At 51.8% G+C, this 13,036-nt stretch overlaps 1 protein-coding gene across 5 annotated transcripts in view; it reads right to left on the bottom strand.

The window, feature by feature from the left end:
* The window catches only part of DPP6 (dipeptidyl peptidase like 6), a 590,008-nt gene that overhangs the window by 291,214 nt on the left and 285,758 nt on the right, over positions 1-13,036 (bottom strand). The window contains exon 1 of one of the 5 annotated variants that reach the window (XM_066235793.1): positions 6,314-6,702. The exons of the other annotated variants lie outside the window; for them this stretch is intronic. Within the exon in view, the coding sequence (XP_066091890.1) occupies positions 6,314-6,370 (57 nt within the window). The 5' untranslated portion in view covers positions 6,371-6,702. Of the gene's footprint in view, positions 1-6,313; positions 6,703-13,036 lie in introns of those variants that run through there. 5 annotated transcript variants of the gene reach the window in all.

Raw genomic sequence — 13,036 nt, 5'->3', positions numbered from 1 at the left:
GCCTGAGCCAGGACAGGACATGAGAACACCAGCCTCACGCAGACCAAGGACAAATAGGAGTCAGGCTTCAACTCCACCCAAACTGACGTGGTTATCTACCCTTGTCCCCACCCTACTTTACAGCCACAAGGTAACCAAACTTAACTCCTGAAATAAGAACATTGTACCTCATGTGGGTTTTTCCAAAATGATACATGTCTGATCTGTTGAAAGCCGGGGGTTCACACAACCCTCCCAAAGCACCCGCAGGACCACGCTTTTCTCCAGGGAGACCCTCTGCCCTGGCCTTCACACGTCTGGGTCTGCTAGCTCGCTCTGCCTTCTCTCTTTCCCGCGGTGGTGAGAAGGCACACGGGGCAGACGGCAACAAAGAATCAGTTAATGTCAAACAACAGGGCACGGCTCATTTCCGTAGATGATATAATATGGCAACAGCTCCCAGGGAGGCAGAAACCTGGTGACTGTTCATTACTATAAGTGATAAGCATCTCAACATTCTCCACCATGGGCATGCTGGCGCTGGGGAGGCACTGGTGAAGGTTAATGGAGGGCACTCTCCAGCCGGCCAAGTCCCCCAGGGTCCCCTCTGGAGGGAACTTGAAAGGTCTTGGCTAAGTGTTCTGTGGACAACTCCAGGATTAAACAGCCATTTCTGTGACATGATGGCCTCGCCCAGGAAAACATGGCTGACGCAGAGAAAGCTCATCTTGGGGAGAAAAGTCAGCTGCCTCTCGTTTGTGCTGAGTCTGGGCTCCGCATACAGCCCCCCCCCCCCCGCATTGTTGAGTCTGGGTTCCTCGTACAGCTCCCTCCCCCCCACATTGTTTGGGTTCTCATAAAGCCTCTTAAGTGACACCCGCCTACTGACTTCTTGTCATGTATCGTGGGACTGGCATTTCAGAACTACCTGTGGACGCCGGAGCACAATAGATTATGGCTTCAAGGGCACTGCTAGTTTTTGTTGCCACCTTGGTGGCTCCGGTGACAGCACCAAATGTCCCTCTACAAAGAAGAGTACCACACCGGCCAGTCACGTTCCTCTCCTCAGATTTTTCATGCTGCTAGCTCCCTCCCCCTCTCCCTCTCATCTTCTCCAGGTCAGGCGCTCGGACCCCTCCACAGCTTCTGAGCCACCCTGGAGTTCCCAGGCACGGACTTCTTTCTTGTTTTGCACATGCTCCCTCCCGAGTGCCCAGGACTGCAGGCCTCCCCTCAAAGCCTTCACACACCAGCCCCTTCAGCAGCCACGGAGCTCCCCTTTCCCTGTCCTGAAGATCACGGGTACTAGATGCACCTGTACACAGTCCTAACAACCTGCCATCCCTTCTTTTCCACCCAGTTCTTGCCAGATTCCTTTCCATCGCAAGAGCCTTACATGACTTAGCTCACGGCCAGGATGGAATGTAATCTACACCAGTGCATGTACTGACTCCGTGGCCCCTTTCTGAACCTCCAGAGGACCCCTTGCCTGTGGAAGGCTCATTAAAAAAAAAAGTCATAATACTGAATCTCCCTTTTCCTCAGTTTCCTTCCACTTCTTGTCTTTATATAACACCGCATTTATCGTCATTGAAGAGGCCGTTGTGCCTTTTCCTTTAACATGATTACATTAAAAAATATTAATTAGGCCCTGGCCGGTTGCCTCAGTGGTAGAGCGTCGGCCTGGCGTGCAGGAGTCCTGAGTTCGATTCCCGGCCAGGGCACACAGGAGAAGCGCCCATCTGCTTCTCCACCCCTCCCCCTCTCCTTCCTCTCTGTCTCTCTCTTCCCCTCCCACAGCCAAGGCTCCATTGGAGCAAAGTTGGCCCCGCGCTGAGGATGGCTCTGTGGCCTCTGCCTCAGGCGCTAGAGTGGCTCTGGATGCAACAGAGCAACACCCCAGATGGGCAGAGCGCCGCCCCCTGGTGGGCACGCCGGGTGGATCCCAATTGGGCACATGCGGGAGTCTGTCTGACTGCCTTCCGGTTTCCAACTTCAGAAAAATACAAAAAAAAAAAAAAAAGATTAACTTATAACGCTCCATGCTAGGTCTCCTGGTTTGGTGTCTAACGTCACCACGGAATGCCCAGAACCCTGGACAGGGAATGTCAGAGGTCCTGCGCTGGGTCCTCACCTCAGTGCCCCTGGGAAGGTCTGTTCTGGCTCAGAATCCCAATATCCATTCTGTGTGCATCTGAACGAGCACCTTACAGAACACACTGTTGGTGACAATGCCCTCACTTCCGAAAACTGTTCTGTGATGGCATTACCATCATAACAGTTCAGGTAAATAATATCCCTTATCTGTCAACACTCAGTCCTGGGGCCCATAATTTAATAGAAGAGACATTATCAGGGCTACATATTAGGACACGTGCAATGAAGAAGAAGAGAAAAACAAAAAATAATTGTTATACAAAGTACCGTCAGACCAGCTGGTTCTGGGGTCTGAAGAAGCTACAGAGGTCACTTCACTGGACATATAGCAAAAAGAGCCAAGCTGGTCAACAGCACACAGAATATCTCCAATACATAAAGACGATCTTCTAAGGAAAGGAACATTCTATTTGTAAGATTCCTGAGCCCAAATGGGGGGACCAGGTCATGTGTGCACCTGCAAGGCCGCTTCCCACGCTCTGATTGGGAGGTAGGGGCCCCTGACTGTGTGTGTGTGTGTGTGTGTGTGTGTGTGTGTGTGTGTGTGTGTTTGTGTGTGTCCACACTCATATACATACAGAAATGACCACTAAAAACAGACTCCCACTCACAGAGCAAAAATGTGTCATGACTCGCTGGCAGCATGGAGGGTTCACCTTCCTGATGCCTCTACTTCTCCACAACACACCGGTCCCTGCTTTCCAATGTTAGGTCCCTTGACATGAGGACAGCTGGGTTTAAAACAGATTTCTACTTTGGTTGATTAAAAAAAAATTATTGATAGCTTTTAGAGCGAGAGGAAGGGAGAGACAGAGTCGGAAACACCTATCTGGTTCCTGTATATGTCCTGACTGGGGATCGAACCCGCAGCCCCTGCACATTAGGACGACGCTCTTACCAATCGGGTCAGCCAGCCAGGGCTTTTTTTGTGAATTTTTAATTTGATGTTCTAAAGAGGGATTCTAATTGTTTTGAGACATTCTAAATGTAAATCAAACTAATCTCAGTTTTTTCTTACTATCTTATCTACTGGGCTTAACTCTGGGCAGGAGGAGGTGAAGTTTGCGTAACCAACACAGACTTGGTTTCCACCGAGGGACCCCCGTCATCCGACCAGATTCCGAACATTTCTGGGCTGTTCATACATCATTTAAAAAGAATCTATTTTAGCATCTCCGAAAAGAGCAAGTGCAATGGTCTTCTAGAAGTCTGTCCCCGCCTTTGGTTTATTCCCACATGTGCGTTCACACAGCAACCGTCCCACAGACAGCATGCGTCTATTTTTAGTACACAGTTTGGCAGCAAACTGGAAAAAAACAACAGCAGCAATCTCTAATTAACAGGTACAACCCTTTGGTTTCACACCTTTTCTCAGGTTTTGCTCATCAGCGGGCAGTAACCCTCAGTGTACAAAAGTTCCTTCCGGCCACGACATGCCCAGCTCCCCAGGCCATGGCAGGAAGGAACAGTGCCACGCCTCGGCTGGCCTGCCAAGGTGGTGAGCCGGGTGAGAGAACCATCAATTGTAAAAGCGTGTCAGACATTAGAACCAGGCTCCTCGCAACCCAAACCCCCAGATTAATGCCTCATGTAGGAGCCGGAGGGGGCCGCGACCATGGAGTTCCCACTAAGAAGCAAAGCTTGGTGATTGAGGAGGAAGCCGTAAAGTTCGTGCAATTAATGATCCCCAACTTAAAAGCCAAACCAAACCACAAACCAGCATCGATTTCTCTTTCTCTCTCTTAAAAAAAAAAGAAAAGAAACATTTCCCTCTCATTTCCCTCTGTCCTGGTCTCCTTGTACACCCCCAACAACCTGAGTAGGGGACTACCCCCAGAGCTTTGGGGGGGGGGGGAATAATGAAATGAAGAATTGGAGAATTCATCCAGAGCTTCGCCATCTAAGCACACAGAATAAATGGTTTAACTGCCCTTTAAAAACTGGTAATCCGGGGAGAAGAGACAGTTTTGGTGAACTCAGTGTTTTTTATCTGCCTCTCTGCATTCTGAGGCGTGTGTTAGGGTTTTAACCACAGCCCCCAAAGGTGCGTTTGTTGGAGACAGAAGCTCTCCGGGTTCCACCCCTGCCCGTTGGGCTTCTTCTATCCTAGTTCTGCTGTTGATCCTCAATTTGTTCCACTTCACAGGGTGGGCTTGGTGTACTTCTTTGGTGTCAGATGCCAACTGAGATTGCCAGAGGGTCAGGGCCTTGCCCAGTGGCTCCTGGAGCCACAGCGACCCTGGCCGGCATGGTCACCCCTGCTGAAGTCTTCCAAGATGGACCTCCTTTTATCAGAAGACCAAATGGGCACCAGGCACGGACCCTGGCCGGCATGGTCACCCCTGCTGAAGTCTTCCAAGACTGAAGCAGGTGCACATATGGGAGATTTCCAATAATCCAAAAGGTAAGGAGTGAAACAAGAGCTTATACATCCTTCCCACACCCACAGCCTGCTGACCTCTGCTCTCCTGGCATGTGGAGGTATCAGAAGACCAAATGGGCAACAGCCAGGGCCTTGGAGTGTCCACCCTGGGTTTGGGACCTATAAATAGGCATGCGCTCTTTCCCTAATGAGTACCTCGGTCCCACAGTCAGAAATGTGACCGGAGTCCTTGCCAGAGCCTGTGAACCTGGAGGCACATTCGTGTCCTTGCTAGAGTAGGAGCCCCTTGAGTCACAGGGTGCTGTCTCTGGGGTGGACATGTTTCTCTATTTGAATCAAGACTCAGTCAGAATGTTTTTTAAAGGAGGAGGCTCGGCGTGCCTACGGGGAGCCTCCCGGTCTGCACGCCACACTGAACATTAACCCTCATACAAGTTCTGCCCTGAGCATCCGCACTCTCAGATGCCTGTGTTCTCCAAACCTCCTTCGCAGGAGAAACAAAACTAGACTCAAGTTCTTTGGCTGATGGTGGTGATGATGATGATGACAGTAATGAGATGATTTTTTTCTTTTTTTGCATCAAAATTGACTTTGAGGAAATGACCAAAAGAAAAGAAAAGAAAACCAAAAAACTGCAGTTCACACAAAATACAGATCCCACATTGCCTGCATATGGTCTGGGAATAACTGATGATAGGATTGCCACACAGCTGTCCCCCCCACCTCAAAAGCTTTTTGCTTTCCCGAACTCTATAGAGGAGTCTCTTCTTTCCAGGTCCCCAATCCTAGCAAGCACAGCCCTCAAATAAATCAGAGCCTACTATGCTGTTGATGTAACTTAGCACAGAGCAAACTGCTTTTGAATCTACTGGGGTCTCCTGGGGTCTGATTCTCTGACCTGCCCGAGGAAAATGCAGCAGTGAAAAAAAGATAAGCATCCACCAGACCCCCCCTCTGGGAAGGGAATCGCATCTACCCAAGTGTTAAAACCCAGCTGCTGACTCCCTGAGATCCTGCTGATGGTGGGCCTCTCTGGGCAGGGTGAGCGCGGACTGCCCTCTGCCACACAGGGACCCCGATGCAGTCTGGTCACCCCCAGGCAGCCTTTTAAGACCTGCTGTGAGCTAGGGACCCCACTTGGCCCCGTCCCTGCACCCTGCAGCTTGTCTGCAGGGGAGAGCCTGCACTCCCTAAATACCCGGGGATGAGCTGCCACTCTGTGTTAAGTCCTCCAGAAATACTTAGGGCAAAAAAAAGATGAATGGGGGAGGCAGTTACCCAAAAAACAGTCCTTTAAGCACATCTTCCTCTGGCTTACATTAGAACCAAAGCAAAATCCTCCTGCAGCGTCAGAGTCAGAATAAGCCAAAATTGAAGGGGGGGGGGCTTTACATACCTCCTTCACCCCCCCCCCCCAAATTATAAGTACTTGGGAAGCTTCAGGACTGACACATGATAATTCGGCAGCTCAGCCCGGTCAGGCCATTGTCCCAAGTCCCTTCACATCAAGTTGACCTCAGCAGATGCCCCCTGAGCCGCACGCATGATAGATAGACCGATTTTTTATTCTGAAGGGAGATGTGGCGGGGGGGGGGGGGGGGGGGGGGGGGGGGGGCGCGCCTGGTGAGGGGAAGGCAGACCCGCAGCACGACTCAGCTCTTGGTCTCACCTGCCTGCTCGGTGGCTCAGGTGGCCAGAGTCACCACAAACACCAAACCCTTCCAGAAACACCGTTTCCTCTGTGTCGCGGGCACACGGGCGCGCACACGCACACAGGTCCCCCGGCAGCGTTACCTGTTCCTGCTGCTGCACGGATTTCGCTGAAGCGTTGGGCTCCTTGGCCGTGGTCATGATCTCCGGTCCCGGGCGCTCACCGGCTCGGGGGCAGGTGCGATCGGACGGTGAGTTTGGGGCCACCAAAGCGCAATCGGCGGCGAGCCCTGAAGGTTCACTCCATACTTCGGAAAGCAGAAAATCACACGGCTATTTTGGGGAGGGTGGGGGAGGGAGGGAAGGAAGGTGGGCAGAGAGCAGCCTAGTTTCCCCTTCCAAGGCCAAGAGCAGGGAGCGGATCCGAGGACGGGAGATGCTGCGGCTTCCCGGGGCTTCTCCAATTAGCAACAGCCTCTGCAATCTCACAGAAACAACGAGGACTGCTTAGCAACCGGCAACTGGCGGCGCGGTGCAGGAAGGGGACCCGAGTGTGCGCGCCGCTCCTGCCCGCCTCCCTGCGCTTGGCGCATGCTCGGCTGCGGCTCGGCGGGGCTGGGGAGGGGGCGCGCCTGGAGAAAAGAGGCTGGAGAGGGGGCGTCGGAGATGGGGGGGGCCAAGGCGGATGAGGGGGCGGTACCAGGGACAGAGAGCAGCGGGGGGGGGGGCGCGCCATGGGAAAGGAGGCTGAAGAGGGGGTTCCGGGGCGCCCGGGACCTGGGGGAGGAGGCGCATGGGATGGCGGAGGGACCCAGACCAGGAACCCAAGCGGTGTGCCTAAGGGCAGCGGCGGGAACTTGTCCCCACCCTCTCCGCCCTGCCCAGGTGGCCGAACCTGCTCCCCGCGCAGCAGCTAAGCTGGCCTGCGGGTCGCACCTGGGCTGGGGCACTGAGGAGCCGCGGGAGGGATGTCCTTTGTTTTCCCTTCCACCGAGCGCTCCGGGGGCGTCTGAGAAGGCAGGTTATCCCCTGGGCATCTTTTCTGTGCGCCGGGTGGGTCGTGCCGGAAGCTAGTGGTGGAAATCATGGCCTTCATTTTCCTTACATTTCAGAAAACTTATCTTTCGTCTTTGAACTCAACGACTCTCCTGTTTGTCTTTGAAAATCAACCAGGACCTCCTGGGCGCGTGGGTTAAAAGACAAGAGCCTGGTGGGAAGGCCAAGGCTGCCTTCTGAGTCCTGAGCTCAAGGACGAGCAGGGACAGAGCTGGGGGAAGGCCGTGCCATTCTTCCTGCTCTGCTCCTTGCTGCCTGGTCCAGACTGGGGCTGCTGCATCGCCCCCCCCCCTTCCCCCAGGACACAGGGGTCTGGGGAAAAGGAAGCCATGTGGGCGGGTCTAGGACCAATGTAGGGCCAGAGGTCTCTGCTGCCCGTCTGTGTATGAAGTGCCCTCTGTTCATACTTCTCCAAGTCCTCCTAGCCTTGACCTGCTACCTGCACTGAAAGGCTTTCGGTGGGGCAGAGTGAAGCCACTCTACAAACAGCAGGACAAACGTTCTGCAGTGGGCTCTCCCCTTGCGCCCCTGTAAGACTTCTAGTAGTTCCTTGCAGAAACAAGGCAAAGGAGATACATTTCCATTGTCCATATTGTCCATTTCAAGGCTGTTTCAAGGAAAACTTTCCTTCCCAAAGGGCCTCCCCACCCCCTGCACCCCAGTCATCTTGTTAGTGAAAAGAATCAGACACTGAGGAGCCTGTGTTTCGTAAAGGCTAACAGCTTTACGAAACACACATTGGCTGAATTCAGGGCTCTGTGCCATCTAGGGTTGACAGATGAAATCCCAAGAGTGACCAAGGTGCCTGGACGCCCTGGTCCCTTCTGCCACAGGCCCACCCACACTCTGCTCTGAGCCTCTCCGTGGCACAGCCGGCAGGTGTGTGGTTCCGCCGAGGGTGCAACAGAGCGCCCAGATGAAACCTCTCCTAGAGGAAGGCTGTGCTCTGTGTCGAGTTTCCCTGTGTCTAGACCCCCACCTCCCTGCAGGACAGAGAAGTGTCTGGGCTGGGAAGTTCAGTGGTGAGGATCCCCACCAATGCAACCCTGTGGCTCTGCTCTCAGAGCATGTGGAACAGGAGTGATCAGTGGTCGTGTTGAGGGGAGTGCACCACCCAGACCATGGCGGGGGGATCCTCACGCAGTTACAAGTTTCCTAAAGGGTAAGTGAAGCCACGGAGGACCCCAAGCGATGGAGGCTCCAGTAGCAAAGGCTCAGAGAATAGGCCTGGGCAGTGAAGTTAGGGATCACTGTCACCTCACATCTCTGGACCACAGCAGCCCCAGGAGAACAGTGGTGACAGGTGAGATCGCAGTCTCTGGTTCAGTCTGAGATGCCTGAGCATCTCAGAACCGGTCTGTCTTCCAGTTTCTATGTCAGTTAAAACCCCCAAGGTGGATTGGACCTTAAACCATTATCTGTTAAAATTTCCAAAAGGGTCCATTGCTAACGTGCTCTCGCTCTAGGAGGTCATGGCCATGGCCACCCCCCAGGACTGACACCCTGACACCCAAGGGCGGGGAAACAACAGGGGGAGGAGTCCCAGGTCTAAGCTGAGCTGGTGGTACCCCCTGGGTGCTCAGGTGTGCCTGTGCGGTAGGGGACAACATGAAACTCCTTCCTTCAAGCCTTCTGTGTTACAACCCAGTAAAAGACCTCAGATATTACTTTACATCTAAAATGAATATGGATATAATGTAAAGTTTGCACACATTTGCAAGATGCTACTTGATACTTCAAAGGAGTCTCCTGCTGACATTCGATCAGATCACTGGGGCCTTGCTCTGGCCAGCACCCCCCAAAGTCCCCTCAACCTCATTCATTCACACTGCTTTTCAAGAGCCCTTGGGTGGGAACAGGCGGGGAGACCTGGTCTAGGGACAGACAGATTGTGCCGCCCAGACCTTTCCCGGGGGTATTCTGGCACAGGGTCCCCCATGACCAACTTTTCTACATACCTGACCTTGACTGCTTTTAAAACAGAGAAAGGGCTGGACTTCTGTGAAACATGAAGACACGGATGGACCCGGAGGTCATCAGGGCGAAGTAAGGAAGTCACAAGAGGACAAATTCTGCAGGATTCCGCTGCTCTGAGGAATCTCAAATAGTCCAACTCCTAGAGGCAGGGAACGGAATGGTTGGTGGCCACCTGGGGTTGGGGAGCGGGTGGAGGGGGAATAGGGAAGATGTACCCTCTGTGGGTATCCCATTTCCATCATGCAGATTTTCATTATGCAGATTTTTATCATGCCAATTTCCCATCAGTTCCAGAGCTCTGCTCTACAACACGGTGCCTCTCGTCAACAATGCTGCGTCATCCACTTAAAAACCGGTTAAGAGGGTAGCTCCAGTAAGAGAGAGAAAGAGCCCCCTTTTATCCGCATTTTAAAAGTAGGTAGTATCCCTCCAGAGGACAAACACTCGGCTCAAGTTTACCCTTCAAGTTAAAGGTCTGGGACTATTGCTGTTGACACAGAGAGAGACCCCGCCTCCTGGGAGTGACTCAAACTCAACTCCCCTGTGTGTGTTATCAGCACTATTGTCTAAAATTCATCGGGCAGAGGAGAGATGAACAACTGGCCAATGGAGGACACAGTGCCCACCCTACCCCCCCACGACTGTGCAGACAAAAAAAATTAAAAATAAAACAAGGATGGATACATTTCTTGAAAATAGCCTATAGACATAGTATGGCTTTCACTAATTCTAGACTGCAGGAATACAGCATAATAAAAAAAAAAAGAATTAGGGTGAATCCAGTAGGGACAAGAGTGTCGCAAAAAGTATCTCTGTACCCCTTCCCACCCCTTCCTCAATGGGGATTTAATTGCTAATTAGATATACTGTATTTCCCCATGTATAAGACGCACCCTTTTCCAAAAAATTTGGGGTCTAAAAACTGGGTGCGTCTAATACAGTGGTGATGGTGGCATTTTCAGTGCCATCGATGGAACTGAGGATGAGGCAATCTATGAAGACAGTGATTCATCATCAGACATAGATGAGGACAAGCTCACAGATGGGAGTTTTGACAGTGATGAGGAGTTGTATGAATGTTAAGATGAATAAAACTTGAGTTCAAGCCTGACCAGGCGGTGGTGCGGTGAATAGAGCATCGGACTGGGACGCGGAGGACCCAGGTTCAAGACCCCAAGGTTGCCAGCTTGAGTGAGCACGGGCTCATCTGTTTTGAGCAAAGCTCACCAGCTCAAGCTCGAGGTCGCTGGCTTGAGCAAGGGGTCATTTGGTCTGCTGTAGCCCCCTCACCCCCGGTCAAGGCACATATGAGAAAGCAATCAATGAACAACTAAGGTGCTGCAATGAGGAATTGATGCTTCTCATCTCTCTCCCTTCCTGTCTGCCCTATCTGTCCCTCTCTCTGTCTCTCTCTGTCTTTCTCACAAAACAAACAAAAATAATTTGAATTCAATAACTTTATGTAATACATTTTTTTTCAAATTTTGGGCCCCAAAATTAAGGTACATCTTATACATGGGGAACTATGGTATTTTGCAAAGGGAGCCGTTCAACGCTTTCTCGCCCCAATAACAACAGCGTGGCGATGGCATTCCAATGCCCAGCAACTCTGCGAGGCAGGCTCTCCTCTTCCCTCATTTCGCAAAGGGAAAATGATATTTGGAGAATTGAAAATATGAGACCCGGCCCTGGCCGGTTGGCTCAGTGGTAGAGCATCGGCCTGGCGTGCAAGAGTCCCGGGTTCGATTCCCAGCCAGGGCACACAGGAGAAGCGCCCATCTGCTTCTCCACCCCTCCCCCTCTCCTTCCTCTCTGTCTCTCTCTTCCCCTCCCGCAGCCGAGGCTCCATTGGAGCAAAGATGGCCTGGGCGCTGAGGATGACTCTGTGGCCTCTGCCTCAGGCACTAGAATGGCTCTGGATGCGACAGAGCGACGCCCCAGAGGGGCAGAGCATCACCCCCTGGTGGGCATGCCGGGTGGATCCTGGTCGGGCGCATGCGGGAGTCTGTCTGACTGCCTCCCCGTTTCCAGCTTCAGAAAAATGAAAAAAAAAGAAAATATGAGACCCATAGTTCCCCCGGCCAGGAGATAGCCACACCAGAACTTGGACCTCAGTGGTTCGTGCCCCTGGGACCACCGTACTGCTATCAATGCCTGGAGATGGGACTATTGAGAATATGTCACTGGTCTCTGTGAGCACTTGACTGTACGGTAGCTCAGTTAATCCTTAAAGGTCTCTGAGATACATATTTCAGACATTTATCAACGCTGCCACAACCATGTAGCACGGACTTGGTGCCTTCTACAACAGAGATGTCCTTTCTCACAGCTCCAGGGACCAGAAGTTCAAGACAGAGGCGTCGGCCCCTTTAGAGACCTTTCTCCACGGCTGTCCTCTCCGGGTGACCTCATAGGGCACCCCTCCGTGCTTGTTGCCTGTGTCCAGCTCTGCTCTCCTTACAAAGACACCAATCAGGCTGGACAAGGGCCTGCCCAGATTACCTCATTTTACCATAATCCCCCTTTCATTCTATTTATTTTTTATTTTACCGGGTAGCGTATGACTTTTAAAGAAAATGGAAGGGCATGTCATTTCCAGATACTACACAGATGACTCAGTAAACAATCTCCTGTCCCAAACAACTTGGTTAACTTTTTTCTCTTATTTTTGGCAAACCCTCCTCATTTATTTAGGTTAACTTATTTTTAACCATCGCCCCACCCCCTCCCATCTGAAACATCAGCTTGCTGTCTATATCCATAGCTCTGTTTCTGTTTTGTTTATTGATTTTACCTCTTTTAGGTTCTACATATAAATGACTTACTTTACTTATCATAGTGCCCTCTAGGACTGTACAGATTGTCACACATGCCATGACTTTACCCTTTTTCATGGCCAAGTCATATTCCATAGTATCGCTGTGCCACCTCATCTTCATCCGTTCATTCATCTATGGACATTTAGGTTGCTTCCACATCTTGGCTACTGTAAATAATGTTGCAGCGAACACAGGAGTGCAGGTATCTTTTCAAATTAGTGCTGTTGTTTTCTCTGCGTAAATATCCGGAAGTGGAATGGCTGGGTATTTCATATATGGTAATTGTATTTTTAACCTTTCAAGGAAACTCCATACTGCTTTCCACAGGTGGCCACACCAATCTGCATGCCCACCAATAGGGCATGAGGGTTTTCCCTTTTCTCCACACCCTCGCCAACACATGTTGTTTGTTGATTGACTGATGACGGCTATTCTGACAGGTGTGAGGTGACATCTGGAGGTGGTTTTAATCGGCATGTCCCTGATAATAAGCGGGGTTGAGCATCATTTCCCAGGTCTGTCGGCCATCTGCAAATCTTCCTAGAAGAAGTGTCCATTATTAATCACCCCCTTTTTAAAGCTTACCTCTCCAAACACAGCCACATCCTGAGGCACCGGGGTCAGTACTTCAACAAAAATTTGGAGGAAGGACATAAGTCGGTCTGTAACACTAATGGCCCCATTTTACGTAGGAGGAAACTGAGCTTGAATTAATCAGGAAGCTCAGCCCTGGCCGGTTGGCTCAGTGGTAGAGCGTCGGCCTGGTGTGAAGGAGTCCCGGGTTCGATTCCCGGCCAGGGCACACAGGAGAGGCGCCCATTTGCTTCTCCACCCCTCCCCCTCTCCTTCCTCTCTGTCTCTCTCTTCCCCTCCCGCAGCAAGGCTCCATTGGAGCAAAGATGGCCTGGGCGCTGGGGATGGCTCCTTGGCCTCTGCCTCAGGCGCTAGAATGGCTCTGGACGCAACAGAGCGACGCCCCAGAGGGGCAGAGCATCGCCCCCTGGTGGGCATTCCG

Source organism: Saccopteryx bilineata, chromosome 6 (genome assembly GCF_036850765.1).
Source record: "Saccopteryx bilineata isolate mSacBil1 chromosome 6, mSacBil1_pri_phased_curated, whole genome shotgun sequence".
Taxonomy (NCBI): domain Eukaryota; kingdom Metazoa; phylum Chordata; class Mammalia; order Chiroptera; family Emballonuridae; genus Saccopteryx; species Saccopteryx bilineata.
This window is presented reverse-complemented; position numbering and strand designations above follow the sequence as displayed.